This window comes from Anolis carolinensis, chromosome 2 (genome assembly GCF_035594765.1).
Source record: "Anolis carolinensis isolate JA03-04 chromosome 2, rAnoCar3.1.pri, whole genome shotgun sequence".
NCBI classification, from domain to species: Eukaryota; Metazoa; Chordata; class Lepidosauria; order Squamata; family Dactyloidae; genus Anolis; species Anolis carolinensis.
The window spans coordinates 130758552-130786346 of NC_085842.1; the positions used below are offsets into that span (position 1 = coordinate 130758552).

The window sequence follows — 27795 nt, forward strand, 5'->3', positions numbered from 1 at the left end:
TGTAAAAATCCAATGCTAGGTTAGTGCTATATTATTTGGGGGATACGGTATTTGTGTTGTTTCAGATTCAAAAACTGTGGCATGCGGGAGATAATAACAATGATAATGCTGGTGATTTTAATTTGAAGGGATACTGAAAGCAAACACTGTAGAAAGCACTCTGTGCTGTAACATTTCATTGCAGTTATCACTTGTAGCAATTGTTTTTTTTATTAAGGTCACTAAAAATCCCGCATGGATGTACAAAATGCACCATGCGCATAATGCACTAATTGTGCACTGTCTTGATAAGAATGGAACACCTTTATTGGTGTCCCAATACACATCTTTGCAATTATGTAATTTACAGTTTCTCTGCATCTCTGCTGATTAGCTAAATACAGTCAGCCCTCCACGTTAGTTGAATTTAGAAGCACAGTCTCACCTGAAAACGAACCCCCCCCCCCCATAAATACAGATTTTGCTATTATTTGTGTTTTTTGTCTAGTGGTACATGCATCTCAATAAATATAAATTAAACACTACTTGTTTTTTACCTGAAAGGTTTACTAGCACAACTCTATTGTCAACTTTCCTGGTAGCTGAGCACAAAATTGCACTGGAGGACCTACAGATTCCTATAGGTTAAAAGGTAAAGGTTTTCCCCTGACATTAAATCTAGTTGTGTCGAACCCTGGGGGTTGGTGCTCATTTCCATTTCTAAGCTGAAGAGCCAGTGTTGCCTAAAAAGACACTTCCAAAGTCATGTGGCTGGCATGAATGCATGGAGCGCCATTACCTTCTCGCTGGAGCGGTACCTATTGATCTACTCATATTTGCATGTTTTCAAACTGCTAGGTTGGCAGAAGCTGAGTCTAACAGTGGGAGTTCACCCTGCCTCCCGGATTCGAACCGCCAACCTTTCTGTCAGCAAGTTCAGCAGCTCAGCGGTTTAACCCTCTGCGCCACCAGATCTGTAATTAATCAAATTCACAAAAGTCAAACCTACAAATAGACTATATACGTTAAGTAAAATATGATGTAGGATTCTAGCAACACACTACAAATAGTACTACTTTAGGAAGACTGGCAGACAATTTAGTCATGTCTTCTCTTCCCCGCCTCCATCTGTTTTAAGCCTGTAGGAACCTTTTTACCTCAATGACTTCCAGCTTTCTTCCTGGTTTGTAAAAGATGACTTCCAGCTGTAAACCAGCTCAAAAGATATTGGCCTTTATTTATACCCACTGCAAGGTGTCATGGAGCATTTTGAATGAAAAATACAGTAAAATCTAGGTGTGAGCACAGTAAGTGTGAACACATTCTGAGGGCTGGTAAGGATTGTGTGTAGCCTCACAACCTGGGTAGTTGCCACTCTTGTGTTCCTGCTATTTTGTAGTACCATTTAAGGACAGATTATTATCAATTATTTCATTTTTTGCCATTGTAAGGGCTCTTACTTGTGTTTTCTAACTCAGGCACCAAGATGTCTGGGACAGTGATATTCCTTAAAGGTTCGAAGATCCAAATATAAATAAAAGGACGTCAAACATATTCTGAAATACACTATTTTTAAGACCATCTGTTTTTGAAGGACTGACTCATGATTCTAAAATTTTTGAGGTTGACTAGACATGCCAGGGGTTATTTGTCACTTAATTTAGCCATCTCTTCAATTGAAAGAGGAACTTACTTCAAAACATGTCAGGAATTATTCACTGAAAATAAAATGTTCCTTTAACTTCCACAAGTCCCTTTTGAATTGTACTCATTGCCAGGGAACCTGTCCCCATAAATTGTCATCTTTCGTTATTTTTAACAGGTCTCCCTGTCCCACTCCAGCAAGTCTGAAAAGTTCATCAGAATATCTCATAGCCCTATGCTTTCATACAGAAAGCTGGCCTAAAGGGGGCGACTCTACCTTCAAAGTGGTTCCTAACTGTCATAAGTTCTAAAAATATTTTAATTATTTTTTTTCTTGAAGCGAATGAGTAATGCTCTATAATCTGATCTGGGGCAGCTTGTTGTTTTCAGCACATTCACAGTTTCTATTTTATTCCATGTATTCATAGCAAAGATAAACACTTCCACAGGGCTACTGTTGCATCTAGCATCCTTCTGAACAGAACTGCAGTTTCAGGGGGTGCAACTCCCCTGTAAAATTAATGTAGCTTGACCCCACTTTAACTACCTTGACACAATACCATAGAATTATGAGAGCTATAGTTCAGTAGTAACCTATGGATGTGAGAGCTGGACCATAAGGAAGGTTGAGCGAAGGAAGATAGATGCTTTTGAACTTTGGTGCTGGAAGAAAATCCTGAGAGTGCCTTGGACCGCAAGAAGATCCAACCAGTCCATCCTCCAGGAAATAATGCCCAGCTGCTCACTGGAGGGAAGGATATTAGAGGCAAAGGTGAAGTATTTTGGCCACATCATGAGAAGGCAGGAAAGCTTGGGAGAAGAGAATGATGCTGGGGAAAATGGAAGAAAAAAGGAAGAGGGGCCGACCAAGGGCCTTGAAGTGGCTGGCTTGATCTTGAAGGAGCTGAGGGTGGCCACGGCCGAAGGGGAGCTCTGGTGTGGGCTGGTCCATGAGGTCACTAAGAGTCAGAAGCGACTGAATAAACAAACAACAAATAGTTCAGTGAGGCATCAGCACTTTGTCAGAGAAGGTTAAACACCTTGTAACACCATAGTGTGCCCATGATTCCATATCACGGAACCTTTGCTGTTAGAAGAGGTTTCAAATGGCATTAATTCGACAGTGTAGTTTTACCCTGAGAGCCTTCTCAGTGGTGGCCCCTCATCTAATTTCCCTCCCCAGCTAAATTAGATCAGCCCCCCTTTCCTGACCTTTAGGGAAAAACTTAAGATGTGACTTTGGGATCAAGCCTTTGATAAGTAATGGGAGAAGTGCAATAAGTGACCATGAATTAATGTGATTGACAAATGGAACGGTCCTGGATTATGATTTGAATTGCGTGATTTTAATTGATTTTTAATAATTGATATTTAACTGCTGGATTTTAATTGTACTTGTTTATTTTATGGATGTATATGTGTATGACATCAAATTATTGCTTGTTGTAAGGTCGCCCTGAGTCCTCTAGATTGCCATTTCTGGAACAGGTTCAAGACCAGCATCATTGTTACATGAAACATAGAATCTGGCCTCAACTTGCTTGGCTATCTGTCAGGGGTACTTTAATTGTGCTTTTCCTGCATGGAGGGAGATTGGACTAGATAGCCCATGTAGTCTCTTTCGACTCTTATAATTCTATGATTCTATGCTTCCGGAATCTGCAATATCCACAACAAAATTTGGATTTCTGGATGAGATGTGCACAAGTACTTACCAGATGTAAATAAAAGAAAAGAAAAGTGAGTTAGCAGTGGAAGTAATCAATTACCCTTCTCAGGGGGTCAACCGGCCATCTTCTGCCCAGCCTTGCCCTTGGAGCAGTTTTTGACAGCCCCCCAAGTTCCGAATATTACAAGGTGACTAAAGCATGGTGACTGTCTATAACACACTTCACATTCTGCAGAGCTGATTTTGCCATGAAATGTGGTGCAGCACATTCAGGGGTGTATTTTGGACTTTCACACAATTTTGCTTGATGTGCTTTAATCTCCTTAATGAGTTGCAGTGTGCTTTGGGGCATGCACTGTACAGTATGATCATTGTAGATGATCCCATAGTTTGTGCAAAAATGATCTGAAGTGAGGTTTTAAAGGTTACCGGTTCAATGCATAAACTCTTATTTTAGTCGGAAGGTAGTGGAACAGAAAGGGTGCCACTTCTTTTTTGCTTCGCAAATAACAAAAAGCATACTGCAACAGAGTCATGGGGATCTAATAGAAATTATAATAACAATGCCACTGCTGACCTTTGCCCTCTCCCAAACACACATGATCAGAAGGAAAACCTTTCCAAAGGAGAAGTATTTACAACTTTACAACAACATGTGAGCATATCTTGGGTCAGCCCTTATAAATAGCTTTTACATATTAAAAATAAATATTTTCACATTGCCAAAATAGCACAAGTTGTTTTTCTTTTCATTATTTAAAAAAATATGTTACAAAACAATATCATTAATCTTATATTTCTTGCTTATTTCTTTAAAAATTAAGTAATAAAAATCATTTTATAAAATAATACAAAAGTAAATTGAGTATAAGATTAAGTCCGTTTTCTAGCCTGTGTGCTTAGGTTGTATGTTATGTTACACTGCAAGATGCTGGCCTCCAATAAATTGCGTCATCATACCTTAACTCCTACATGAACAACTAATTCAGTGCTTCCCTTCCTCCCCCTCTTCCCATTCCATGATGTGAAAACATCTTAGAAAAGGTAAAAGTCCATTTAAGCTGGTCGGGGTTCTTCTACTGATATTTCTATGCACTTACCGCTCTCTGCAGACTGTAAGTGAATTATTGCAAGCAGGGGTTTGCGTTTGGACTGAGACTGCCCCCTGAAGTAGAGGTAATATTACAATGAAATGGTGTTGGCAAGCTCCTGTTCCTTTTATCCTAACATATTAACTGTGCAAGAGGAGTGCATGCATGCCTTTGCCTGTGTGTCTGGGTAGATGTTTATGTGATGCAAATGAGCACGAAGGACAGACAAGTTTGAGAGTGGAGCTAAAAGGCTCCCACTCCTTATGCAGTCACACACAGTCCTCCGTAAAGAGAACTCTCCTAGCTCCCACTGCTCAGCATACCCAGAAGTTTACTGGGCTCCAGACCTTGCTGCTGTGCCATCTTCTGCACATCAAAGCCCATATGCATCAGGAACTGGATCACATTCATCTCTTGTCCTGTGTACTGATCCCGGATGGTAGGGCATGAGGGGTTGCAATGTGGCCAGGGACAGCTGTCAATCAGATGGATTGGACATCCTTTCAATGGAGCCTTCCCGTTCTTGTTGCTGTCATGGAGGCTACGGTCCCAGCAGTGCAGAGCGCGAGGTAAAGAGGTCCCTTTTACTTGGATGTCTGTCCAGTGACTGGAAAAAATACACCACGCAAATTGCTTCACTGCATGAAGAATCATTACAATTTTAGCATTCATTAGCAGATAGCCTTTCATGTGGACCAATATAGGAACACCATGATTGGACAGAACAACTGCTCAAAGCAGAGCCCACTAAGACTACGGCTTGACTCAGATGTAGGTGTGGTGACTTAACAGTGTGCCTACAGTCAAGGGGCCACAACTGAATAGTTTGCTGGACATACACGGAAAGGCATGGGAGCGAAGAATGAAGCACAGAAAAAATAGAGACCCGGACTGCTGCAAACTATGTATCATTCTTTCTAGACTTAAACTCACTAATACAGACAAATTAACATTGGTTACTAAATGGCTAAGAATTTCCAAAAGACTGGTGAGCTTACTATTTATATTTCTGACACGCCCTATTAAATGTACCAGGGATAGGACCTGGAAATAACACATTACAAGGAACAATATAAAATATGACGCTCTACTTTTGGGGGTAATAACAACATCAAAATGTTCCTTTTGAAAATAGAATTTAAGTCTTACTACTCTGTTTTCAATGAAAAGGGTAAAAATGAAGCCTATCTCCAAATTTACAAATATTGACAAATGTGATCTAATTCAGACACTCTTTTTTGGACAATGTTGGAATCAACTTATTCATCACTGCTTATAGGATTGCCTGCTTTCAGTTCTGTTCTTTTCAGAATTCAAGGGACAATGCACCCTGTAATCCGTTCCCAGGATGGCATGGCACATATGTTTCCAGTTACAATTTAATTCATATGGCAAAATTCACTTAATAGGGTAATCCTAATTTGAAGACTGCAAGACAACCTTCTTAAAGGAAGAAGCTGATTGACTGTGGAATTTGTTATTTGGATCCACTGCTTAGTCCAGACCAAGATTTCCTGTCATTTCCAATATCTCAATCTACTTATCAGTTCCATGTGGGTGAACTGTGACAGTAATTTACAACTGGAACACCCTTTGATGTTTATATAAGGGCCATCAGCTCTGAATGCCTCCATCACACTTGATGTGGTTGAACAATCACATCCTTGAAGGATCACTTTCAAAATGCATATCTTTCTGATAGTATTTTCTAATGCTCTCTTATGTGCTCAGCTCTATTAAGTAGAAATGATATAAAGCAATAAGAAATCTGTCTGTAAATACTTACTTGCGTGTGATGATCTCATGAGACAAACATGCTGGAGCAAAGCTGGCTCTGAAGAGGGTTAAAAAAGACCATGTTGTCATAAAAAAACATGTGACAGGAGAACAAAATATTTTTACTTTTCATTAATAAGAACCCAATGTTTGGGCATTCCGTGGAGAAGGACTTGGTGTATATGTATTTTATGAGTATGGCAAACTATGGTTGGAGAGGCTGGCAGAAGATAAGGGATTATTTACTTGACTTATACCACACCTTCCTGAGAAGCTTACAATAATGGTTAATACAAAATACAAACATCCTTCATTTTTGATTATTTTTTGCCATTTTGAAATGGCATTTCTATGGTTTCCAGTTTTTGACAATGCTCTGGTTCCTAACCTGTTGCATAAGAAGGAAACGCTTTTATCTAAAATATTTAGTGGTTGAAAAGTTTGAAAAAAGGTTGAAAAATTAAATCATCCAGTTAAAATATTACTTTTGAGATATCAATTTATGACAACTAAAAACACAAAAAAAACCCTATTATATGGAGACATGTTAGCCATGTATAAATATGTGAGGGAAAGTCATAGGGAGGAGGAGCAAGCTTGTTTTCTGCTGCCCTGCAGACTAGGACGCGGAACAATGGCTTCAAACTACAGGAAAGGAGATTCCACCTGAACATCAGAAAGAACTTCCTCACTGTGAGAGCTGTTCGGCAGTGGAACTCTCTCCCCCGGGCTGTGGTGGAGGCTCCTTCTTTGGAGGCTTTTAAGCAGAGGCTGGATGGCCATCTCTCGGGGGTGCTTTGAATGCAGTTTTCCTGCATCTTGGCAGGGGATCGGACTGGATGGCCCATGAGGTCACTTCCAACACTATGATTCTATCATTCTATATACATTGTACATCCATTTCGCCTCCTTCACAAACGTTAAAGGTTGAAAGTCTGTTTAAATAGGACGGTCATTGGGCCTTTCCACACAGCTATATAACCAGAATAGCAAGGCAGAAAATCCCACAATACCTGTTTGAACTGTGTTATCCAACCATATACTCTGAGGTAATTCATTTTATTGAATATATACTTTTGCCATGTTTTATTTATCTATATTTTAATGTTTAGATTGTGCATCTACATGTTGTAAGCCGCCTTGGGTCCATTTGCAGAGAAAGGCAGGGTACAAATATCTTAAATAAATAAATATATTCCAGTTCAAAGCAGATAATGTAGGATTTTATTGAGCAGTATGGAAGAGACCTTTGCCTGCCTGCCAATGAAAAGAGACGAAGAGGGGGCCAACCCAGGGCTCATATACATTGAATCAAAAACTTGAAGGCTGCTGAACTGCTGAGATGTTCTGCCCCGACCTGTGACGGGTAGGAGCAGAGCAGATAGTCTGCATTTGACTATCTGCAAACCTTACGGGTCCTGTTGTTTCTGTTGCTGTTGCTGGAGAGCTCCTGGCTGGCTGCAGCAGCAATGGAAGCAAAACAGCTCCAACACATCGTCCTTTTCCTGTGTTGCTGAATACAGGAAAAAGGGATGGTGGTACCAGCCTACAGGGCCGTAGCCAGAAAAAAATTTCGGGAGGTGTTTTGAAAATTTCGGGAGGAGGGGGGTTGAACCCCTAGCACACACACACACACACACCCGGCTACAAACTTGTCAATATCTGCTTGAGATAGTGCCTGGAGGGACTCTTAATGTTTTGCGTCTCATGGATTTAGCATGGGAATTTGGTTAACCAGTTAAAATTCATGAGTAAACCAGGTTTTTTTTATAACCTGAAAAATTTCGGGGGGGGGGGGGTTGAACCCCTAAACACCCCCCCCCCCTCGCTACAGGCCTGCCAGCCTATGTGGACAGCAGACCAATTAACTTTGGAGCCAGTCTGCTGCCCATATTCAGCCTAACGTACGGGGCTGTTCCAGAGTTCGGGCAAAACTTTAAAGCATTTCCTGACTTTGCTTAATGTAAATCTAAATTGCCTCAACCTGGTTTACTCCAGCTTAAGGACCGGACCTCCAACTCGCCGCTTTCAGTTATAGGGCTGGGGAAGACAGGGTGTTATTCCATAACTTCAGAGTAGCCTTGAGAATGCATTCTCTCTTTTCCTCACCAGATGAGCTGAGGTTGTGGTGTTAGGATGGGGAGAAAGCCCTTCCATTTATACTATAAAACTTGGACAGAATTCTATGGCAAGATACAGGCTTTCAGGTGTTCTGGATGTAATTATGGAGTGCTTTATAGTTCATGACCAACACTTTGAACTGTGCCTGGAAAAGGACAAGTTTACATCTGAGCTGCTCTGAGGCAGTATTCTCAGTAGGTAATGCCCTTACAACCCCCCCCCCCCCCCCCCAGTATTTATAAATGATGAAGTAATACTTACGCCACGTCCTTGAGTGTGTTCCTCAGCTCACGGCCCAAATTCTGAATGTAAAGCCACTGTCCTTCCTGTACTGGCTGACCAGTCAAATGCACGTTGTCCACAGTCAGCTGGGCTTCATCAAAGAGCCACTGAACCACAAAAACAGGAGCTACACACAGAAGAATTAGCAACAGACTTCATCATTGTATGCACTAAGCTTTCATTGATTTAACTCGAGTTTTATTTCAGGGTTTGCTCCCCCGCCTCCCATCCTTGATGGCCATATGCTTGCTATGGAATCAAATGAATGCAGAGCATCATTTAGGAGAACTTGATGTCCACTTCATTTTGTAATTTTATATTTTTCCACCTGAGGAAGACTTAATATAGTTGAAACTGGTCTGGAAATCCTCTACGTGGAAGTCCTCCACATGGAAGCGGAAGCTCCACATAAAGTATTATTAGAGGAATATCTTTTCATAGACATTTGGGTTTATAAGCATCTATCTACAAGAGAGTAAGGAATATAATGCTGTTAAGGAGAAGTTTGCTCCAAAGAATTCATGCTTGATAACTCTACTCCACAAGGAAGGAAGAACATCTAGCACAACAAATGTTATAAACTTTTAGAGTAAAATAACTACTGCCGTTAAGGAGAAGTCTGCTCCAAAGAATTTGTGCTTGATATCTTTATCCCAAGCAAGAAAGAACATCTAATACAGTATGTTATAAAGATTTGACATCCTTTAAAGATCTTTACAAGCTCTCTAGAAGAAAATTATTGTTATAAGATTCTTTGGTAGAACTCTCTTGGCTACAAACAGTCACTGTGAATATAACAGACTTATATTCTTTGTATACATGTTCATTGTTGTATATAAGTTGTAAAAAATATTTACTTTTGTGATTGGTTTACTACTGCTCAGAGTAAACCAGTGTAGACTAAGGGTCCTTTTACACAGCTATATAATCCAGCATATCAAGGCAGATAATCTACAATATCTGTTTTGAAATGGGTTATGTGAGTCCACACTGTCATATAATCCAGTTCAATGTGGATGTTATAAAGCTGTGTGGAAGGGTCCTAAAATAATCCAGTTCAAATCAGATAATGTGGATTTTCTGCTTTGATAACCTGGATTATCCAGCAGTGTAGAAGGGGACTTAGTTAATCAGATCAGTTAACCCGATACCATTTTAATTTATAACACAGAAAGGTACGGCCCGATTCGTTTATTTCTAATGTTACATTGATTTTGAAATAGGGAACTGAACAGAAAACAGTAAATACATCTTCTAACAATAAGATTACACTTACAATTAAGAAACAAAGGCAGTTTGCTATCTCAAAAACACTTAAACAAAGGATATGATACTATGCACATTCATTTAAATGCAACTGGTCAGCTAACCTGATAAAATGATGAAGCAATGACTAAAAACTTTCACTGACTGTGAGACTATTAGCTGTTATTAGCACTTGTAGGCAAGAACTTTTTAGAGCCTATTTCTGATCAAAAAACAATAGAAAACCCTCATCTGTATACTTACATCTGAGAGTGGGATAAATTTTATAGCCAAAGAAACAATTCCATTCTTCTCCCTCTTTAAACTGCATTTTGCAGCGTTCTGGAACAAGTCCATTCCAATATCTGAAAGACGAAATTACACCACGAGTTAACTACACAAACAAGTTCTGCTAGCAATATTTAATTATAGTTTACTGGACAACTGGGATTGAGAGAAAATGTTCGACTACCAAAAAACATGGCCAGCAGAGGGCAGCAATGCTGTATATAAATGAAAACTAGCATGAAGGAAATTCTCTTAAATTATGGTAATTTGCATATATCCTCTGCGTGGCTATTTTACACATCTGATTTCTTTTCCAAATAGAATTTCATCAGCTAAAATAGGAGTGGAATTCATGCAGCCTTCCAGACTGCAATTCCCAGCCTGCTACACCACTGACTATGCTTGATAAAGCTGCTGGGATTTGTAATCCAACATGAAGGGCTACATGACATCCACTCTTGAGCTATAGGCAGTAGATACCTTGTTGTTACAAAGAGAGAGAAAGACTGGATTTCTCATCTTCAGACTTTCTGGGAAAGGAGACCTTAGAATACTTCAGTACCTAATTCCTCTCCTGATGGCTTCTGTGGGGGCGCAGGTAATGGTATCAATGCAGTCAGTTCTACGGTACTGTTTATTATCCAAGAACCAGCCAGAGTCTGCAAGACCACGGACCTGAATCCCAGGATATCCCAGCTGTTCCAGCTGTTCAGCCACTTGGTCCACATTCAAGAGCACCCCTGTTCCACCAGCACTGTAAGGATAACATGCATTTTTCAATAACAGAGACAATGCGACTGCAGAACTGTTCAATACCACTTGCAGTAGAATCACAAGGCTCTAAATATCTTACATTCTGTCCTGAAAATCTGAATTCATGGAGCACTGCCCTGTTATGAGATTTTGATAGACCGCATTCATTTTGATCCATATTCGTTATAAAACACATACTGTCTATGTTAAAGATATTCCAGATATGTAAAGTTGACTCAGACCCTCAGCATGTTCTTTTGTTAAATGATATGACATGAAAGAGTACCACAGAATTAAATAATTTAAACAATTTTAATGACTCCTGTTCTTGTGGGCTTCATGGCTCTGACTCTCCATTTCAACTTGGGAATTTTTTCCACTTCAGAAGCTTGAAGGAAGAACCAAAAAATCATCGAAATACTAAATGGTTTAAGCTAGTGAGCTGTGCCATCTGCTAGACCAGGACTTTAAAAACTTTTCCCACTTGTGATCCCTTTCTGCCTGAGATTTTTTTACGGGACCCAGCTATATAGATATATAAAATAGATATAAAAATCAAACATTTACTGATAAGAAATCAGCATTTGCAAGACTTGCTAAACAAGCTGATTTTCCTTTTTGTGGAGTACAGCTGAAGCATTTTCCTCAGAGTCCACTGTAAATACTACATGTTGTTGCTAGCATATTTGTGTAAGTGGGTTGTGTTCAACCTTTTACTGTTGCCAAATTCTTTGTGACCCCAACATTGAACTAAGGGAACCCCATTTGGGGTTGGGACCCATGGTTTACCAAGCCCTGCGCTAGACAAATGATGCGAGCAAGGGGAGGAAACCAAAGATTCCTAATTTCAACCAGTAAAATCCTGGTCAGTATCATCATTTGAACTGCAGCCATCTATGGCACCTCATATGAAAACCTCTTCTCCCAAGGACCAGAGCTAATATCATGTGGATGCTCACACACATCCTGTTCAAAGTCAGCAACCAGCGGTGAGGTGTGCCATCAAAATGACAAATTTCTCCCGCCCCCTGCCCCCCCCCCCACCAAAAAAAAAAAAATCAATGACACTGCTACATAGTCCCAGTTCATCTAAGGGCAGAATTTCAAAGTGTTGTTAATGGGTTGCTGTGAATTTTCCAGGCTGTATGGCCATGTTCCAGAAACATTCTCTCCTGACGTTTCACCCACATCTATGGCAGATATTATGAGGTCTCAGAGGCAAGTGGGGCTTATATATCTGTGGAAAGTCCGGGGTGGGAGAAAGAACTTGCCTGCTTGAGGCAAGTGTGTTGCAATTGGCCACCCTTGATTAGCATTTGGCCAACTTGATTAGTGTTCTTGATTACCTATTAAGCCTTAAATGTCTTGGATCTCAGATATGTGAAGAACTACCTTGTATCACATTTATCTGTCTGAACCAGCTTTACTTTGGAGATCCATACATGTTTTCTTTATTCCAGAATATTTTCTGTCAAATGGTGGAATCATCAGAGATTTTTGTCACCAGCTTACCAGGTTAGTTAATTTTAACCCAGTACAAAATCAGAAAAAAGAGGAACAATATCTGGGACTTTTCGATCAGTTTGGATGTACCCATAGCATTGCAGTTGTTATAAAAAAACTTCTCCATGTTTTCCAAACAAAAATTAGGGTAAGGGTGGTGAAGACTCTTTACACCTTCATTATAACTTTATAAATTACACTGAGCTTTATTCATGGTGATCCTATGGGTTTATTTTGTATATTTACTGTTGTTATTGCTTTATTAAACACTGCAATAAAGAATTTTCTGATATTTTCTAAACACATGAACAACTGCTAACCACTAAACATGTAGACAAAGTAACCAAAACCATCTCCTGCATTCCTTTCCTCAAGAGGATGAAGGATATTTGTGGGATAAAATTCATCCTCGCGACCAACCAATGTTCATCCTTTCAGCTGATCATTTCCCACAGCCCTTCCTAGGCAATCTTGAGATAGGCACGTACCTGCTTCCTGCCAGCAACAACACCTTGGCATTCCCAAGACCTTTTCCCACCAGCTCCTTTACAACCTCTTGTATGATAAGAGCACCCATGAAGACAAAGTCCACTGTTGTGGTGGAAAAGAGAGGGAAAAAAGTGTTCACAGTAAGGTAAACTGTTAAACTAACAAGCCCCCCCCCCCTCCCCATGCTTCTCCATAGAAGATATGAGGCAGTACACAGGGGACCCAGGCTAGTAACCAGCTGCTATAAATCACTACTGACCGAGAGGTCATGAGTTCGAAGTCCGGGTCAGGTTAAGCCTCCGACCATTAAAAAAAAAAAAAGCCCCGGCTTGCTGTTGACCTAGCAGCCCTGAAAGACAGTTGCATCTGTCAAGTAGGGAAAATTTAGGAACGCTTTATGCGGGAGGCTAATTTAACTAATCTTCAACACCATAAAACTGCTCACTAGGAAAAGAATGAGGAAGAACAGCCACCAATGGACGGTGAAGCAACAGCTCCCCCTGTGGCCGGAATCGTGAAGCTGGAAAGATGTTAAAAATGCCTGTGTCTGTCTAAAAAAACTGAATGTTGTTTGTCTGTTGACATTGAATGTTTGCCATATATGTGTTCATTATAATCCGCCCTGAGTTCCCTTCGGGGTGAGAAGGGCGGAATATAAATACTGTAAATAAATAAATAAATAAATAAATAAATAATATTACATATAGTGAATTACAAACCAATAAATTATGAGAAATAAAAAGTGAGCAACTCAGCAAATACCACATGTATGGCTACTACACTCCCTCTTCTCTGCCCCGAACAGCAAGTAGACCTAAAGGGAGGCAGGCCTTCGAGTGTGGTGGACTCTCCACCTTTGGAGGTCTTTAAGCAGGGGTTGAATCGAGTCTTCACCTGTATATTCTTACATGGCAGGGAGTTAGACCCGATGGCCCTTATGGACCCTCATGTCTACAATTTTGTGATTTTGTGAGAACTGGGTGTCATGTGTGGCCCCAGAACAATTTCCCCATCTCTGAAATTTTGCCCAAAGTATTAGAGGCCGATCCCAGCTCTCCTGAGCTATATGCATAAGGCTGACAACAATATTTTGCCAGCTGGTCCTGCAGCTTAGATATACAGCCACCCTGGTGCTTTTGGGAGGAAATGGGAACAGCTGTTTAGAAAAGAGGTGAATAATATCCTTTATTTATGATAGATTTCGAGATAAACTCTATCCCAAGGGAACACAGAAGAGGACTGAGGGTGGTGACCTTATCAAATTGGTGCTAAAAAAACTTATTCTATTGATGTTTCTGAAGTCAAGACAGTAGATCTGCTCAGCCCACTTTAAAAATACCAACTGACTGAAAACAATCTGTTTTTCCCATTTAGCTGTCCTTCCTAATCTAGAATTCTTTGATTAAATAGATGACAATCTTATAAAATGAGACCCCACCCACACAGCTATATAAAATCCAGATTATCTGCTTTGATCTGGATTATATGGTAGTGTAGAGTCATATAATCCAGTTCAAAGAAGATAATCTGATTAGATAATCTGGATTATACGGCAGTGTAGATTGAGCCTGATGCTGTGAATACACTGCATCAGTATCTGAATTCAAAGTTGCCACATGTGATACGTATTAGTTGTTGAGGTGCAATCTAAAATGTCACCATAAAGAAAATAAACACTTGGTCTTGGAAGCATCAAAGAGGACAGCACAGTTCTACCATGTCCAGGCCCGATAGCTGATGAAAGACCAACTTGAAGCAGCATCTGCTGGATTTAATCCACTCCCACACTGCCTTTTCCTTTTGTGTCCTGTGTAACTGTAGGCCTGAAGGCAGGGAAGTGTCCAATTAACAATTTGTAAAATGCTTTGGAAGTCTTTTGGGCTGAAGAATTGAGCAAAGTATTATAATTAAATAAAGGTTTTGAAGCAGCACTATTAGCATGGAAAAAGAATTACAAGAGGGTCCATGACTACCCAACAAGCTATACTAGTATCTCTGCATTTTTCAGCCTGCACAGAAGAGTCCTTCAAATGTGACAAAAGACTTCATAGTTTTTGGGCCAACATCATCAAGAAGCACATTTCTTTAAGTTGGATGAGGTTCCCCCAGTGTAGTTTTTTGTAACAGATCTATGGATGGCGATCCCCCAAAGCCAGGCCTGGCCATCAAGAGAATTCCTGATTCCATTTGTAAATACTGGCACTGTTTCGTCCTTCTGTAACAACATGCAAAATTCAGGCTCTGTTCTTGGCCCTAGCTGCAGGGAGCAGAGAAAGTTTAGCTAAGTGGAGTGGTTGCCTCAGACACTTATCAGGATGCAGTTATTCCCCCTGAGGCCAATACTGTGACACCCTGCATGAGAGGGCTCTGAAGCATGACAAAGCAGCGTTTGCAAGCCGAATGTTTTATCTAACAGATATTTATTATTCCTTCCTGCCCACTGGCAAGAACTATTTCTTCATTTGCACAACTGTGGAAAAGTCAGGTCATGTTCCCCTTAACGCATAATGTCTGTCTGGCAACAAGGGCCTGTCAGAAGGACTCACTTTTCTCAGTCTTGGCAGAGGCTCCACTCCAGACGTCGCTTGAGCAATATGGGATGAAACTGCAAGAGACAAGACATACATCAGCACCAAGATTTCTCTGACATGCAAGGAGAGGTGAGAGAGGGGTCAAGCTAAACAAAGCCCAAGGGTGAGGGGAAGAGACAACCCCATAACCACTCAGATCTGATGCTACCATCCAGACTCATTTGATTTGCTTTACTGACCTATATTTCTCTTGTATTAAGAGCTACTTCATATTTTACAAAACCACTAGGTCTCCCATTGTGTGGGAGGAATTAAGTACAAACCTTATCAATCTTGGGTCACAGGCTGGGAAACTATGATTGGCCACCGCAAGCACAAGTGCAAATATTATGAAAAAGGTGGGAATGTATATTTGAATATACATATCAGCCTTTCTAAATAATACTTGTATTTCTTGTGGTGACCATGTGAAATGTTAAGCACTTCTAACTCCACAGTTCATTTGTGTGAGATGTGTCTAGATATTATTTTTGTGTAGATAGAGAAATAGAGCAGCTTCTTCTAGTCTTTTCCTCTTTCGATTTAAGTTTTTTTCCCTGTAAAAAAACACAATAGAAGCTGCCAATTACTCTGCTTTACCAGTTTCATAATTTACAAGCAGAAGAAACTACTATGATCATTTGATTTAAATTCCTAGTATGGGACATAAGACAGCTTTCAACCAATTTTTAACAATTGATATCAGGGCCGGCCGGAGATATTTTTTGATGTAAAGCGGGGGTGCTGAAAAGCGCCCCCGCCACCGGCGCCCTGGCCCCGCCCAGCGTGCCCTGGCCCCGCCTCCCACGCTGCGTGGGAGGCGGGGCCAGGGCGAATAGTGAGGGGGCGGGGCCAGAGTTGGCCCCGCCCCCCGTGCCCTGGCCCCGCCTCCCACGCAGCGTGGGAGGCGGGGCCAGGGCACGCTGGGCGGGGGGGCGGGGCCAGAGTTGGCCCTGCCTCCCACGCTACCCCCCGCTCGCCCGTCTGGCCTTTTGTAGCAGGCCAGACTCAGCGGAGGTTTCTCCAGGCCGCGATTGCGGCCTGGAGGAACCTCCGCTGAGTCTGGCCTGCTACAAAAGGCCAGACGGGCGAGCGGGGGTAACGTGGGAGGCGGGGCCAGCTCTGACGCCGCTCCCCCCCCCCCCCGCCCAGCGTGCCTTGGCCCTGCCTCCCACGCAACGTGGGAGGCGGGGCCAGGGCACGCTGGGCGGGGGGGGCGGCGTCAGCTGCCGCATGAGCGAGGCGGGGCCAGGGCACGCTGGGCGAGGCGGCGGCGTCAGCTGCCGCATGAGTGGGGCCGGCCCTGATTGATATCTTCTTCCAGTTTGGTCTTAGGCATCATAGAAAAAGCATTGCAGAAAAGAGACAGATTCGATATCCCTGACAGACAATCAACAATGGGGATAGGACAGGAAGAGCTTGCCCCTGTTGATACTGCTCCACCTTTTGCTGGTTTTCAGTACCATTAACCATGGTATGATCTGGGAGGGAAGTTGAAGGCACCATTTTACAATGGCTTTGGTCCGTCCTTCTTGGATTTCAAAAGGTGATGGTGAGGATTGCTGCTTAACATCATGGCCATTGACTTATAGTGTCTCTCAGGGTTCTGGTCCCCCCCTCCCCCGTGTTATTTAATACATATTTTAAACCAATAGTAATGGTTGTTTGGAGTGTTGGAACACTATGTTGATGAGTGATGACAGAATCACAAACTACTACTGGACAGCACATAACATCCACAAGCAAAAGAAGAAATGTCTTCATGGACATGTTGATGGTTGTATTTTATTATTTCAACAGATTTTTGGTTATCCTGTTTTGTAAAAAAAACCCAAAATATTTCAGCCTTTATATTATTGATTGGCATTCTTTAGGGGCTACACAACCTATCAACAGCAGAAATTTCCGGAGTTGCTAAAAATCTCTCACCATATAACTTGATTATTAGACAACCAGACTGTGTAGCTTTATCTCTCCCTTACACCAACATTTAATGACATTTTTCATGTTCATAAACAGCACCTGATATTGGTAAAAGATGAGCATTTGCAGCTCAGTTGTTGTCTTAAATAAAATCTTCAGTCAGGAGGCCTTGACTTAACCAGTGGCCAAGAATGCATGTGCAGTTTAGGTCAGTACATCAATTATAACTATTCCTAGAAAAGTTAGCTCTGTCCAAGGTGATAGATGTCTCAATCGATTACTGCAACCCATTTTATGTTGTACTGCCCTGACAATCTTAATTAACAACAAAAGACAGCTTCATCTGATGTTGTTTTTTTCTAGTCCAGGGGTGGGAACCTTCAGCCTTACAGATGTTCTTGGCCTGCAGCTTCCAAAAGGTCCAGCCAGCACAGCCAATTATTGAGGATGGAGGAAGCTCTGGTCTGAAATATGTGCAGAATCAAAGGTTTCCCAACCCTGGGAAATCTTTTTGAATCCCAAGCCTTTTTGAATCCAAGCACGGTATCAACTCTTTATCAAAAACTCAAAAAGAAATTTTGGGTGGAAGAGTACTTTGGCTTAAGTAATTAGTTGATTTCACTGAGGGTGTTGAAATCATAACCACAAGCAGCTTACTGTTAAGTATATTATTTCACCTACAAATTCCATTCATGCTCTTATGATTTAACTGTTGCAATTTATAAAGCTCACTCTTATTTATTACATGTGTAAATGAAATTCTATTTTCCCTTCTGAATCCTGCCCTTGTTTAAATTGTGTTTCTCCCAGTTCCCACAACCATTCCCCCTACTTACACCATGTTTGCATTCCACCAGTGTGGATTTTCCTCTGGTTGTGATGACAGAATGCCCGTTCCTATAAGTAAAAAAAATCAAAAGTTAGAAAGAAAACAAGAAAACTCTTTGCATAGTAAAATAAGTCTCTATCAATATACAGAGAACATTTAATACTAACATAATTGCAAGGAAAATGTTTCTGTGTACAGTATATATCTACAAAGGCAGAATATCTTAGATTTATCATTCTGAATGTTTTGAAAAAGACATTGTATATAATACATCCCCGCCCCCCCACATGACAAGTCACAATTCTACAATCCAATCCTGTGAGTTTCTACTCAGAAGTAAGTTCAACTGAATTTAACATGGCTTAGTGCCACGGAGGAATTGTTATATGCCTGCAAATCAACACCAATTTACAGGGACTCTACTATTGGGTTTTCTTGGAAGATTTATTCAGAAGGGTTTTGCCACTGTCTTCCGCCAAGGCTGATTTGCCCAAGGTATTTGAATCCTGGTCCCTCAGAATCCCAGTTCAACACTTAAACCAAAGATTCATTTTTAAAAAAAAAAAAACTGGATGTGGGGGACAGAGAATGCAAGTTCATTTAAAGGAAGGGAAGGAACTGAAGTGGCCATATGACCAATGGGATCAGGACAGCTGTGTGGAGCTCATAATGTAATGTGTGGAATAGGCATTTCTGCTGAGGGAGTTTGTTGTGCAAGCACCAAGTGCTAAAAACCTCTTTGCTATATAGCTATTAACAGTATAGGAGCGCCATCCATTAATTCTAAATGGAATTAAGAAAGTCTTTAACCACATTCCAAGTCTCTAAAACAAAATTGCTTCTCAAATTAGTAAGAGATTATGGGTTTGGTCTGTTATGAAAACCTGGCCCAAACTCCTACAGCAGGCTTATGTATACCATGCAGACCATGTTGTCCACACAACCAGAGAGTAGAGCAATTATACTGGGGGAGTATGCATCATAGCTCTTCTGTGTGACCACCACTCCTAGCTGCCCATGGGGCTCTATGCAAGCTCCTGGCCATCACACACACCTCTGATAACAACCAGCATGAAGAAGAGGGGGGCAGAGGCATACTGCTCCAGTAGAATGAAAGAAAGTAAAGGCACTCCACAATATCTCCAGACTTTGCCTGAAGCAGGCTAAAGTTGGTTTAACACCACATCCCCAAAAGTCCCAGGATACATGAAGAAATCTAGCCTTTGATTGAAGAAAGGCCCAAAGTTTTTCAATAGAGTAAACAAGTCCAGCAGCTCTCTGTCGTTTTGGCCTATTTCTTACTCTTGAACTGATATGAAAATGCTTAGCAAGGAGAGTCTGAGATCCTTTCAGCCATGTTGTGATCTGCCCACAAAACACCATTCCCTTCAGCCTCCATGAAAAACAATACCATAGAAACTGGTGTCATTGGGAACAGCTTTCTGATAGCCTTTACTTCATAGCCCTCCCTGGATACCACAAAGGAATCTCTTCCTTAAAAATCCACAGGAATACCTATACTGATGGGAGAAAAGATACTAACAAGACTATGGTACAAATTTAGTGAAATCATGAGCAAAAGAACACTAGCTGGGAATTCACTGCTCAGCCACTTTCCTTCCTCCCAAGGTCAAGTATCATAAAAATATTGATACTTTCAGTGTCACATGGTGTTGTTTTTTAATGAAAATGTTTAAATGGTATCACAAAGTATAAACATAAACAGCACCAACAACAACTAAAAAAGAAGAGACATTTGCCATGGAGGTCTTGTATTTGAAATAACATTATAATAGTTTGCATTAAGACTGCTGAAATTTATACTGCCCTAAGCCATAAGAGACAATATGAATAAACAACTATTCTTATCTCCTGGTTACTGTCATCCTCAATTCATATGCTGCTTTTCCACAAACATGCACTCAGAACAGTACAATCTATTAGTACAGGAATCCAAGCAGTATGGTTCTAGCCGTGCAGTCCAAAGTGGGGGCAAAGAGGGGTACAAACTGGCAGATCCACTGCTTCCACTTGTCAAACATTGCCAATCAGAAGGAAGGAAGATCTTTTTTTCCTTCTTTAATAATGAATTTCTTAAATCTTGTCTGGCTTTCCTTCCTTCAAGTGTCAATTTGGGACCTTTTTTTGGTTATTACATATAGGAACACCACCACTAAAAGAGCTATACTCATTGAGCTCTCTGCAGGCATAATAGAGTCCTGTAGCATTGCTCCTCCACTAGCAAAATCAATGATTGTTCTAAAACACTAACATATATTTCAAGGAGCATTATGCTCTTTGTAGCATAAGGATGGACAGCTCTCCAGACAACACTGGACTCTAATGCCCAATATATCTCAACACAGCTGGTTAGAGCTGACAGGATTTGCAATCTGAAGAGCAATGCATTTTACCTGCAACTACATGTTTAAGTAGAACATAGGAACAATTTGCAATGACCAGTGCATGTGCCAGACTGTTAGGAATAAAGTATTTACCAGTTCTTGTAGAGGGCCAGTCCTTTGAGCTCATAAGTCTCCTCATTGTTTCATACCGAGTGTTGCAGTTCTCTCTGTTAAAGCAGTACCAGCCTCCTGAATCACAAAAACAGAAGAAACCCCAGAAAATGTCAGTTTTGGCCCCTACACAGCTCTATAAAATCCACATTGAACTGGATAATATGGCAGTGTGGACTCAGATAATCCAGTTCAAAGCAGATATTGAGGATTATCTGCCTTGATATTCTGGGTTATATGGCTGTGTGGAAAGGCCCTGAGTCTTTATCCCAAACTATGCTGCTTTAGGTACAATCTGAGGATCGGCTACTAAATGGAATAAACTAAGGTATATAGATTAGGATACATTTTTTGCAGGATACCTAATATACTAAGGAGACAATGAAATGCAGTAATGGGACCTAATATGACTGAGATTTCAAGAATGGCAATACTATGCAAAGCTTCCTAAAAGGAATCACAGTTAAGAAAACATCTATATAATTGCACACCGCAATATGTTCTCTGAATGTAGCAAATTAAAACATGCTAGTTACTGTAAAATACAAGTAACAAATAGTACAATGCTGATCTCAGAACATTGATGACACATGACAACATCCATCTGGAATGAAGCTGTGTTGCAACTCTAACTATGGGAATTTTCATAAGGCATTAACTAAAATTTACTTTCCAAAGAATTAATATGACATCTTCAGGCTTCACACAAAACTTCTGTCACTTTGGAGGTGATCTAGGTGAAATTGGTGTGCTTTCTTCTTTTTCAAAGCAGCAACTGATTGTATGCCTCACTGTGTGCCACTGCTGTGCCAACAAAGAAGGGCCTGTTTTGCACATGCCAGTGTAACACATGCATTCCATTACACAGAAGTAACTCTAACTAGATTCAATATGATTTACTACTAAGTTATGGTCCTAATCATGGCATGATTCTGTGCAAGATCTAGTGACCCTGGGTGAAGATATGCATATATCTTTATCTCATTCCGATGCTTAATATCCATATGGATCTGTCTTGGTGAATTAGGGCTGAAGTTAACAGACTTAAAAAGATTACTCATATTGAGAATACTTAATATCACAGAAAATCCTTGGCTGTGTACTTGAAATGCTTGAAATTGTTTTTGAAACGTGCAAAGCATTTCCTTAGTTCAGTAATAAATGTTGAGAAATGATTATGATAACCATAGGGACCAGATTGAGCTAGATGGGGAGAAATAAAAAGTCAATTCAAATTATTTTCAAAAGTAACATCAAATTTCTTCTTTATGAGCTAGTTAGAGCCTTAAGATCTGCTGGGGAGACCCTGCTGTTGGTTCTGCCTCCTTTGCAAGAGCGACTGGTGAGAACGAGAGACAGGGCCTTCTCAGTGGTGGCCCCCCAGTGACATCAGACTGGCCCCATCCCTCCTAGTGTTCAGGAAAAAGTTAAAGATTTGGCCTTCAGGCAGTAGTATAATATGGACTCCAACTTGAATGTAGCAGCTTGAATAACGACTATGGGACACGGCACTGTATTTTAATCTGTTTTATTGTATTGCATTGGAAACCGCCTTGAGTCCCCTTGGGGGGATAAGATGGTCTTCAAATAAAGTTTTATTATTATTTTATTTTATGACACAACAAACAAGATAGATATGCTGGATTTCGTATCACAAAATCACAAATCGAACACTTCCCAAGTGTCTAGGACTGTGCGATGTATTTTTGGATGATGCGCGCAGATCCCAGTAGGGTGGCCCTTTGCAGTTGGCAGATTGTAATTTTGTCAATGTCTATTGTTTCCAAATGCCGGCTGAGATCTTTTGGCATAGCACCCAATGTAATAATAATAATAATAATAATAATAATAATAATAATAATAATAATAATAATAGTATGTTTAAACTGTTTTATAATTTGATATGTTTTTATTTATGAAGGCAACACCATCAAGGCCATAAACACCTGGGCCATACCTGTCATAAGATATACTGCTGGCATTATAAATTGGACACAGGCGGAACTGGACAATTTGGACAGAAAAACAAGAAAACTCATGGCCATTCATCATTCACTGCACCCTCGCAGAGATGTTGACCGGCTATATCTGCCTAGAAGATCAGGGGGCAGAGGACTCTTACAAGTGAAACAAGCAGTCAAAGAAGAAGAACATGCCCTGGCAGAATATGTAAAGCAAAGTGAAGAACCTGCTTTGTTTGAAATCAAAAATCAGAAACTCCTCAAAGTACAGCAGACAAAAAACCAGTACAAGAAAACCGCACTACAAACTAGAGCTGACAACTGGCACAACAAAACATTGCATGGAAAGTTTCTTGACAAAATTGAAGGAAAAGCTGATAAGGAGAAGACCTGGCTCTGGCTCACAATGGGACCCTGAAGAAGAAGACAGAAGGCCTGATCCTTGCAGCCCAGGAGCAAGCCATCAGAACAAATGCAATTAAGGCCAAGATCGAAAAATCAGCTGATGACCCAAAATGCAGACTGTGCAAGGAAGCTGACGAAACCATTGATCATATTCTCAGCTGCTGTAAGAAAATCACACAGACAGACTACAAACAGAGGCACAACTATGTGGCCCAAATGATTCATTGGAACTTATGCCTCAAGTACCACCTCCCAGCAGCAAAGAACTGGTGGGATCACAAACTTGCAAAAGTATTGGAAAATGAGCACGCAAAGATACTGTGGGACTGACAAAGTTCTGGAACACAACACGCCAGACATCACAGTTGTAGAAAAGAAAAAGGTTTGGATTACTGATGTCGCCATCCCAGGTGACAGTCACATTGACGAAAAACAACAGGAAAAACACAGCCGCTATCAGGACCTCAAGATTGAACTTCAAAGACTCTGGCAGAAACCAGTGCAGGTGGTCCCGGTGGTGATGGGCACACTGGGTGCCGTGCCAAAAGATCTCAGCCAGCATTTGGAAACAATAGACATTGACAAAATTACGATCTGCCAACTGCAAAAGGCTACCCTAATGGGATCTGCGCGCATCATCCGAAAATACATCACACAGACCTAGACACTTGGGAAGTGTTCGACTTGTGATTTTGTGATACGAAATCCAGCATATCTATCTTGTTTGCTGTGTCATACAATAAAAATAATAATACAATGTTTTAACTGTTTTATAATTTGATATGTTTTTATTTATGATATGAATGTATAATGCAGCCTTTAATTTTGCCATAACTTTGCCCTTTGGGGTGAGAAGAGCGGGGTATAAATATAGTATTATTTATTTATTTATTTGTTTATGACATTTATATCCCGCCTTTCTCACCCGAAGGGGACTCAAAGGGCTTACACGAGTGGCATTGTTCCATGCCCGAACAACAACAATTAATTAAGTAAATAGATACAAATCATCACTGCCCTTTCCTTTTTCCAACAACAAGTCTTAGCTAGACTGAGAGAGCCCCAGGTGGTGCGGTGCGTCAGCAGGACAGATGACTTGAAGGTTGGGTTGCTGACCTGAAGATTGCCAGTTCGAATCCAACTTAGGGAGAATGCAGATGAGCTCCCTCTATATCAGCTTCAGCTCCATGTGGGGACATGAAAGAAGCCTCCCACAAAGATGGTAAAAACATCAAAAACATCTGGACATCTCCCGGGCAATGTCCTTGCAGACAGCCAATTTTCTCACACCAGAAGTGACTTGAAGTTTCTCAAGTCGCTCCTGACACACACAAAAATAGCTAGACTAACTACAGTCAACTTCTGATGTTGCAGTGCTAAGTTTTTTTTCACTTGGAAAAAGTTTCCATATAAATGAATTAAACTTTTTCAAAATAGAAATGCTTCCAAGCTACTTCCATGTCCCAGAGAGAAGGAAGAAAACAAAAACATGTATGTAAGCCAAAATCTGTCTGTGGCAACTTACCGCATGGTTCCTATGAAACCTAGGAAATACATGGCTGAATACACAACATAACATAAGTAAAACATTGCAAGAAATATTGTTTACTGAAGAAATCTTTCATGATAGTCTATACTAGTTTGGTATCTTTCCTATATATTTGGTAACAATTCCCATTCTTTTGAACCAAGATGGGGAAAGCAAGCACACTTAGGTGTAAGTCCCATTCAATAAAGTAGAGCGTACTTCTAAGTATAGCTTGCATCTGATCAAAGGGCAGCACTGCACATAGTTTTGATTAGTTAGGTGAATAATTCATCTGCTAAGAAATCTCCAGGTGGCAGATACCCACAGCGAATGGAGAGAAAGGATGGAAACACTGGTTATAGACAAGGCAGCCAGCGCCTGCACACAGAGAGGCTCCAAGTCTTTGAAGAAGGCAGCTGGAAAGCCCTTCCACCATTTCTCTCCCACCCTCTTTTTTAAAAAAAACACAACAAAAAGAGCATAAAAGGATTGATTTTTGCTTAAAAGTTTTTTCTTTAAGAAAAGAAAAGAAAGAAAGAAAACCCAAACTTACCTTCCAGGAATAGCAGCCATCTTCTACTGCCTTTTGATTCTTTGAGGTAGTAGCTAAAATAAAAACAAATAGAAGGCCGCATGAACTTAATTAGGAAGACTGGCTCACTCAGCCGCAAGGCCTTTGATACACCAACTCATTATAATATCAAGAGAGTTACATAAAATACTGGGTTAAAGAACAAGAGAAAGAAACAGGATGGCTGTCAGAGGAGCTCCAAACAGAGGCTGATCAAAGGGCCTTCTCGGGGACCATGAGCCAGGCTGAACTGGCTTTCATCTCGCTCCAAACTAAATGCATTAAACACATTCCTGGCATTCCTGAGTCTTTCCAGGCAGGAAAGAGTTATTCCACCTGTTACTGCCTGTGTTCTTTGTCCCGGCCACAGGGTGGGAGCAGAGCTTGGACCCGGGAAGGAGCCTTGCAGCCCTTTGGAAGGACGAAATCCGCTGGCCAAATGAAGAGAGAGGGAAGCCAGAGAGGAGTCAGCAAGCAGGCTGAGAGGGAAGCTTCCTCATGCACCCCTGCCTGCCTGCCTGAGGGGCTTTGCAAGGGAAGAGAAGCCCTGCTCCCGGGCCCTGTCACACAGCCAGATAACCCAGAATACCAAGGCAGGAAATCCCACCGTATCTGCTTTGAACTGGGTGATCTGAGTCCACACTGCCATATATTCCAGTTCAAAGCGGATAATGTGGGATTTTGTTCAGCTGTGTGGAAGGGGCCTCTGTTTCTTTAGCATTGGGCCAGAAAGTCTCCTGAGGTGGTTGGTTGGAGAGCCCCAGGAATCCTAGCCTAAACGCTACTGGTGCCAATCTCTCTGGGCCCCTTCCACACAGCTGAATAAAATCTCACAATATTGGCTTTGAACTGGAATATATGGCGGTGTGGACTCAGATAACCCAGATATTGTGGGATTTTCTGCCTTGATATTCCGGGATATAGGGCTGTGTGGAAGGGCCCTGTAGCAGCTGGATCAAAATCACAACACATCCCCACAGCACATTTGTGAAGGCTATTTGAATCCACTGCATTCGATGCTAGGTAGGAAAGGACACTGCTCTGAGTGAAGGGAAGTGATCAAAATAACAGTTCAGGGAACACAAGGCACTCTAGTCCAGGCATTGGCAAAATTGGGCCCTGCAGGTGTTTTGGACTTCAACTCTCTCCATTCCTCACAGCCCCTTCCTTTCCTCCCTCAGCCGCTTAAGCGAGGAAGAGGAGGAGGAGGAGGAGTAGGGGACGCTTAAGCGGCTGAGGGGGGAAAGGAAGGGGCCTGAGGTTGTGAGGAATGGAGTTGAAGTCCAAAACACTTGGAGGGACGAAGTTTGTCCAGGCCTAGAGTCTAACGGCACAAGACACAGTAGAAACACCGAACGAAAATGTGAGAGGTTTGCGAAGGAGGGATGGGAAACTGCTGGCTCATCAGAGGAAGGCAGGATGGGTGGCTGGCGGGGTCCCGGGCTGGGCGGCTCACTCACCCGGCGGGGCTGCCGTCGTTGCAGGCGGCGGCGGAGGCGTTGTGCAGGAAGTGGAGCCGGAGCTCCTGGTGCAGGTTCTGGGCGGAGCAGGGGTACAGCGACTGCGCCAGGCTCTTGATCTGGGCCATGAAGCTGTCCATGTTTCCCTCCACGGCCGTGAAGTCCAAGGGGAAGCTCTCCACGGGGGGCCCCGAGGCCTCGCTGCGGCCCCGGGGCGCCGTCGACGCCGCTGCTGCCCCCGCGGGCTGGCTGCGAGGCTGGTGCTGGTGCTGGTGGGGGCTCTGCCCGCGGCGCCTCCAGCTCTTCCTGCCCTCCCCGCCGGGGCCCCAGGGCAGCAGCCCCAGGAGCAGCAGCGCCAGCATCTGCGCGGCCCCTCGGCCCATCGCCCGGCCACCTGCTGCTGCTGCCGCCGCTGCTGCTGCTGCCGAGCAAGAGGAGGACGACGAGGAGGAGGCGGATGGGCTGCTGGACGGCTGGGTGGGAGCTCTTCCCCTGGCGGAGGGCGGCGAGTCCGGGGCGGGGGCGGGGGGTCCCTGGGTCCCGCTCCGGCACCGGGGTCGCCTCCTCCTCTTCCTCCTCCTCCTCCTCCTGCTGCTTCTCCCTCCTCTTCCTCCGAGTGGCGGCCGGCGGGGCTGTGGGCCGGGGCGGGAGGGCGCTGGGGCTTTTCTTGGCGCACGGGCTGGCCGCCTCGCTCCAAACCACAAACATGACAAGGCGAGGGGCACGGGGAGCCCGCCGGGGGCGACGCCAGGACGGGCGCCGCGTGGGGCGGCGGCGGCAGCAGCAGCAGCAGCAGCAACAACACAAGCAGCAGAGGGAGCGGCAGCAGCCGGACAGCCCTCGCCCTCCCCCTACGCTGGGTGGAGGGGGAGGAGGGGGAGGCCCGCTCGCCTATCCCACCCGCAGGCCTCCCTTGCCTGCCAGCCAGCCATCTATCTCGGCGGTAGTCCCCTCGGCTTCCACTCCCGCCACGCGGCCCCTGGCTCCCACGTGCTCCTGTTGTGGCTGTGGCTGCGCCTCGCGCGGGTGGGAGCCCGTCCCTCGGCTTCCCTTTTGGGGCAAAGAGACGCCTCTCGCCGGGCCCCGCGGACCCCTTGCCTCCCCACCCCGCGCGCAGGGACGGATGCGGCATCTCCATCACCGCCAAGCCGGACCGGCCCCCGGCCTCTGGCCACCTGAGGCGAAGCGCAAC

At 42.7% G+C, this 27795-nt stretch overlaps 1 protein-coding gene across 1 annotated transcript; it reads right to left on the bottom strand.

Annotated features, from left to right (window-relative positions):
• Window positions 1–3824: 3824 nt before the first annotated feature.
• Window positions 3825–27104, bottom strand: notum (notum, palmitoleoyl-protein carboxylesterase). The gene is made up of 11 exons (XM_008104580.3): window positions 26604–27104; window positions 25126–25178; window positions 20661–20756; window positions 18170–18230; window positions 15387–15445; window positions 12840–12942; window positions 10658–10849; window positions 10072–10172; window positions 8542–8689; window positions 6170–6217; window positions 3825–4990 (listed from the first exon to the last, which is right to left on the bottom strand). Exons 1-11 carry the CDS (start codon window positions 26984–26986, stop codon window positions 4684–4686), a joined length of 1551 nt encoding a protein of 516 aa, XP_008102787.2. The 5' UTR covers window positions 26987–27104; the 3' UTR covers window positions 3825–4683.
• Between the last annotated feature and the right edge of the window lie 691 nt (window positions 27105–27795).